At 54.7% G+C, this 6,234-nt stretch overlaps 1 protein-coding gene across 4 annotated transcripts in view; it reads left to right on the top strand.

The window, feature by feature from the left end:
* Positions 1-403, top strand: part of ZBTB7C (zinc finger and BTB domain containing 7C) — a 276,283-nt gene extending 275,880 nt beyond the window's left edge. For all 4 annotated transcript variants that reach the window (XM_029922910.1, XM_029922909.1, XM_029922911.1 and 1 more), the window contains one exon: positions 1-403. In XM_029922910.1, the coding sequence (XP_029778770.1) occupies positions 1-361 (361 nt within the window). In that variant the 3' untranslated portion in view covers positions 362-403.
* Positions 404-6,234: the final 5,831 nt, after the last annotated feature.

Here is a 6,234-nt window from a genome sequence, read left to right on the forward strand (position 1 = left end):
GGAGAAGGCGGCCTTCGTGATGCCGCCCGCGCTGGGCGAGGTGGGCGGCCACCTGGGCGGGGCGGCCGTGTGCCTCCCGGGCCCCAGCCCCGCCAAGCACTTCCTGGCGGCGCCCAAGGGCGCGCTGAGCCTGCAGGAGCTGGAGAGGCAGTTCGAGGAGACGCAGATGAAGCTGTTCGGGCGCGCGCAGCTGGAGGCCGAGAGGAACGCGGGGGGCCTCTTGGCCTTCGCGCTGGCCGAAAACGTGGCGGCAGCGCGACCCTACTTCCCGCTGCCTGACCCGTGGGCCGCGGGCCTGGCGGGCCTCCCCGGACTCGCCGGCCTCAACCACGTGGCCTCCATGTCCGAAGCCAACAACTAGGCTGGCCCTTGGCCACCCCGATCCAGCGGTCCCGTGCCCCTCCCCCCCCCCCCCCCCCCCCCCCCCCCCCCCCCCCCCCCCCCCCCCCCCCCCCCCCCCCCCCCCCCCCCCCGCGACCCCGTGTCTCCCTTGCTGCCACCCGGCGGGTCTGAACGTTTTATTTCAAATCACAGAGGAAAAATGAAAACATATTATCAGCAACAGTGGTATTTCCCAGGCCTCCTAAGGTCTCCTGCCTCCCTTTGGGGGTGAGGGGTATCTGAGGTGGGCATCTCCTCCCACAGGGCCTGAAGCCCTGGGCCTGGCCTCTACCTGGCTGTCTCTCTGGCTGTCACACAGAAACTCCCAGGGACCCACAGAGGAAGCCACACCCTGGGTGCCCAGGAGATGAAGGAAGGTAGCTTGGCCAGAGGCAGACCAGATGGAGCACGGATGAGGCCTCCCTCGGGGTCTGGGGCACACCTCCTGGCTGAGCCACCACTCTGTGGCAGAGTTCCTACTGACCCTGCTCTGACAGGTCGCATTCCTAGTCTCCAGGCATCCTGGGATCCTTATGGGAAATGCCCTGTTGGCAGGGAAGGTTCCTGGAGTCCAGGCCCATTTTTCTTCACTGTCTTGTGACCTTGGATAGGTCAGTCGTCTCCATCCTGCTACGGTGGGGGGGTGGGGGGGAAGGAGCTGGCTCTTGAGTTTTCCCTCTCCCACCCACCCACCCACCCACCCCTATCCTTCCCAAAAGGACTGAGAAGGTGGGAGCTTTGCCCTCCTGAAGGCTCTGGTGAAACTGGGTTTCCGGTTCTCACATCGACCTCTCCATTAGCACAGGTAAGAAACGTGGCCAAACTATGCAGGGGGAACAAAGAAGAGGTGAGGTGTGGCTTGTGCACAGGCAGCTTTGGGGCACTCCAAATACTCCCCAGGTCTCCAGGCAGGCCGGCCGCTGTGTAAGTCAGAGCCCCTGGGGATGACTATTTAGTGTTGACTCCACCTCCAAACCTCACCTCCAGTGCTGTACAAAGTCTCCTGGGACTCCGGGGCCAACACGGAAGGGACAGGAGCCACCTCTTAACACCTGGCGACTTCCCCCTCCACCCAGATTCCTAGAAACAGACAAAACACCTGGTTACCGGGGTTTATGTCTGTTGTGGGTTTCTCAGGGCTCTGGCATCGCCCAGAATTGCCCTCTTTGCTGGATTTGAACACCCTCAAGCCTCCCCCGGGGGTAAGCTGGGGTGTTTGGCTTCCCTCGGTGGCGGGAGGCGGAGACCCGGCTCCAGTATGGGCCTAAAGGGCTCGGGAAGTCAGGGCCTGAAGGGCTCGGGAGTCAGGGCTGCCCGCACACTCTCCCTGGTTCATGAGCTTGCAGCAGGTCCCAAGAAGGAAGATAGCTTTGCCGGCCGGCACCTTCCTGTTGTCTCCCCATTCCTGCCCTTCCATCCCTTTTTCTTGCTGAGTTTGCCTTTGTTTCTCAGTAGTCCCGAGGGTAGGAGGGTTCATCTGCATGGATTACCCAGGGACGGTGTCCCCAGTCCAGGGGCTGTGGGGACAAGAGACTTCGGCTCTTCCGACCGCCTTGGCTTCTTCCTGAGCAGACACAAAAAAACAAAAAGGCCAGAGAAGACCACAGACTCTGTCACTCTCCCAGCTCCCCACAAGAGAGCCCTGACTCCACATGCCACCCGACGCCACTCCGACCAGAAGGAACTGCTTCCTGACACCCTTTCGTCTTCAGATGCCATCATTCTGGACAGCCGCCTCTTAGACTCCTGTCTCTGTTTCCAACACTTGCTTCTGGGACCCATCAACCAACATCCCCGTGTGCCCCATCACCCAAGGGAGTGGGGCCGACCCAAACTTTAAAAGAAAACAAGGAAAAATGAACAAATTGGAATCCAATGGTGTTGGGGCTTTTGTTTTTATTTTGTAAAGGTAATGACTTCTTATAAACTCAGTTTTTCAGATGACTGGTTAGTTCTTTTGGTTTTCTCTTGGCTGCCATTTGGAGTTATATTGTAAAATATCCAAAGATCTTGAGTACTGTATGATCGAGAAGAACTTGGCGCAAATGGTTTGGGGGGTAGGGGTGGTTGTGTTTTGTTTTGCTTCTTTTTCTTTCCTTTTTTCTTTTCTTTCTTTTCTTTTATCTTTTCTTTTTCTTTCTTTTTTCCTTTTTTTTTTTTTTTTTTTGTGTGTGTTTCAATTTCCCTGTCTCTCTGTGGGAAAACTTTGGACTTTTTCCTATTTATAACTTTTTTTTTATGTGATTGCTTTATGTAAAATGACACAACAGAGTTTGCCTTAGTGATTCAAAGGACAATCTTCCATAACTTTGGTCGCACGCCGCACCCCACCGAGAAAAACTCTCAGCTAATTTTCTGGCCTATTTATTAAACAGTATTAATTGACTTGATTAAATTATTGAGAGTTGCACTTCTGTGAGAGGCAACCAGCAACTAGCCAATGGATAGGTGTTCACTGTAAAAAAAAAAAAAAAGATAGGACAGTCGGGTGTCATGAGCTTACAGTAATGTCAGAGACAGCTTCGCATAAAACACAAACCTATGTCCAGTCTCTGGAAGGACAGTGTTTTGAGTAACAGAAGGCTGTGCTTGTTCCTGGTTGAGGCTGACTTCCTCGTTCCAATTCTTGTTTCAGTGGCCTGTGGGTGGCTGCGTGGCAGGGAGGCCAGCCCCGAATTTCTCAGTGTCTTGTCACACACCTGCAAGGCACTGTTTGATCGTAAGGTTTTGGGCATCTGTGGGTCTGAGTGCAAAATGTGTGTGCAGGGACAGCCAGTGGTGTGTGAGCCAGGGAAGGTTGGTGGAGTTACTGACCAAGTTAACACAGCCAGTCCTACGAGTTTCCCAACATGGCGTCGGCAGCAGCCTCCACTGGTCTTGTTGTGCCCTTGGCCTTCTGCCTCTCATTTCCTGGCAATGGAGCTGATTTCTCTTTTTTTTTTTTTTTTTTTTTTTTTTTGTCACCTGTGCGTCTTTCCCAACCAGGGAACACTAGGTCCTGAAAGAGGTAAGGAATGCCACTGAATGGGGTCGACTCTACTCAGAACCCAGAGCACAGACTCTCTGAGTAACTTATTTTTTGAACTGGGTTTCCTGGATCACCAAAGATGACCCAGAGCCCACTTCCCGTTTCCACCCCCTTTCTTGCCATGGTGAGCATTCTAATAAACCGAATGCAGCATTTCTCCAGACAGGGCAAAGCTGGGTCTCCAGACTCCTCCGAGCTGTGTGTTGCCTGGCAACCTCTTCCCTACTCTGGTCCTCCTTTTCCTCACCTCTAACGACAAAGGGGAGTAAGTACCCAGAGCTGCTCCAAGCGTTCCATCCAAACACCCTCCAGCAGCGGTGGGGAGAGGGTGGCAGTCAGTTGGGAAACGGGGCTGGAACCCTACAAAACTTCGGGAAGCAACCTTCCCATAGTGTAAACTTCTGCAGTTGCAGATTGTGGCTTCAAAATTCACACGTCCACCTTCTATCGCATAGTATGGATGCATTCATCTTAATGTAAAAACATCATCTTGAACTACTTGGCCAGTTACACTACGTGTCTTTTCCCCAGAATCTTCTAGTAAAGTCAGAATGTTCCTCAGCTACCCTGCAGCTTTGAGAGGCCTGAGCTCATGGCCGAGGGCTGGGGCTAGCACAGCCCAGGGCAAGAAATACAAGGCCAGGTCAGGATTCCACTTGACTCAGACATTCCAGGGCCACTGGGTCCTTGTCCTGGGGGTCAGTGTCCACTGGATGCTGTAGGCAAACATGGAGGATGGATAGGGAACTGACTCCAATAGGCGCTGGCCCTTGGGAGCTCCTACACTCATGTGAGTAAAATCTCCTCTAGTCCTGGCCGGTGGGTATTTCATGGAGCCCTTCGAGGTCTGACCCGCTCCCTCAGGCTCCAAGGAGGTAAAGGGCTGGGGGTTCTGACACGAAAGGAGCCTCCAGCACAGGGAGGGGGAGGGAAGGGTTGGAGAATGAAGCCACTGAGGACAGGCTGAAGAAATATGTGCATCTTAACCCAGGGAGGAAGGCTTACGGGAATACATTAGAACAGACCTTGGAACTTCTAAAGCCAGAGAGGGAGGATCGTACCAAAAGTCTGGCCAACTCAAACCGGTAGGAGAGGGATCCCAGAAGGCAGCTGGGTGTCCAAATATGGGACGATAGATAACTTCTAGCATCTAGAGTTGCCCTAAAGAGCCATGAGGTCCCTTGTGAGGCTCTGAGCTCTCAGTCATTGGAAGGGTTCAACACAGCCTTTCAAGAAAGCCAGAGAGGAGAGTCCCTTACAGAAGAATGAGGGCTGTCCCTTGGATCCTTTCCATCTGATTTGGGAAAAGGCGAATATATATCCTCGTGAGCATGGAAGGGCTGTGCCAGAAGGGGGGGGGGGAATGCGGAGGGGTGGGGGGAGTGGAAAACTCACAAACCTCAGCTGGGTGGCCGGGGGTGGCCGCCCTCCCCCACCCGCACCCCTCCTCCGCCCACCTCTGGCCAGAGAAACCCACCTCTGTATACAAAAGGCCCTGACTTATTTTGAGGCCCTTCTGTGACAGAACAGTAATGAACCAAAGGAATTAAGACTGTCTCTCACCTCAGGCCTTTATCTGCCCCCGAGGCCCATCCTGACAGCTGAGAACAAAGGTCTCCCCTTGATGGGCTGACATCCAGCAGACCTTTTCCCAGACGCGGTCCTCCGTCCTCCTCTGTCCAGGGACCTTACCTGCTCCTCCTCCCTTGGCTCTTCCAAGTTCCCTGCAGTGGACAAGCAGGACTTTCCAGAAACAGCCCAACTGCGTGCTCCCCTTGGGTTGCTTCCCCTTCTGAAAGCCAAGTGCAGTTAGGGGTTCAAAGGGAAAGAGAAAGAACAGGGCCTCATGGCCACAGGCACCCTCATCCGACAAGTCTGTCTCTCTCCAGGACGAAGGGTCAGGGGGTCCTACAGGATGGAAAATGCCTCCTGCATGCAGAGGGTCAGAGGCCCCTCCAGGGACCCGAGGCAAATTCTGGAGTCAAAGATGTTGATATCTGGTGGCCTACTTCCCAATCCCCCCTCCCACCCCCGTGTCACCCTCTCCCCTTCTGTGGGTCCCTCTTCCTCTCCCAGCTGTCTCTGCCTTCTCTTCCCTGCCCTCTGTTTACATCCTGATGGGAGCCACCGAGGGCGAACGTGACTCACAGGCTCCCTCTCCCGGCCTTTACACACCCCTGCTCCTCGTTCAAGGTGGAAAGAAAGGCCCCGGAGCAAAGCTCTATCAGGCCTCAAGCAGCCAACGGGGATGGCTGATATGGACAGACAGCCTTGAAATGGCTCCCGGACCTCCCCCCACCCCCGCCTCTCCCCTACCCCACTGATGGGTGCAGGAGGGGGCAGGATGCAGGACGCAAGCATCCCTCCTTTCAGCTTTGAAGCACAGAGGGCTGAGTCAAACAAGCATTTCCAGCAATTGATGGGCAGAGGGTTCCCTGGGGAGCCTTGGCTCCTTCTTCCCTCCTTACCACATCCTGGGCAGGGGCTCTTGTGACCTTGTTGGACAGAGCCCACATGGCCTAAACTGAAAACTATGGGCCCAGAAATGGACCGACAGATAAGGACAAATCTGGAAACTGGAAACTGTCTCAAATCTGGACAATCCTGGAAAACCTGGAAACTGATCACCTGAGCTGCAGCTAGACATGCATGCACACGCACACATGCACACGCGCGCACGTACATGCATGCATGCTCACACGTGCACGAGCACGCTCACAGAGTCCTCAGACAAATGATACGCAGGCTGATGTCATCCCTCCTGTGACAATAGGAGACACAGCAGCACAGACACAAGACCCAGCAAGGCCGTTCCCCCCACAGGC

This window comes from Suricata suricatta, chromosome 14 (genome assembly GCF_006229205.1).
Source record: "Suricata suricatta isolate VVHF042 chromosome 14, meerkat_22Aug2017_6uvM2_HiC, whole genome shotgun sequence".
Lineage (NCBI taxonomy): Eukaryota > Metazoa > Chordata > Mammalia > Carnivora > Herpestidae > Suricata > Suricata suricatta.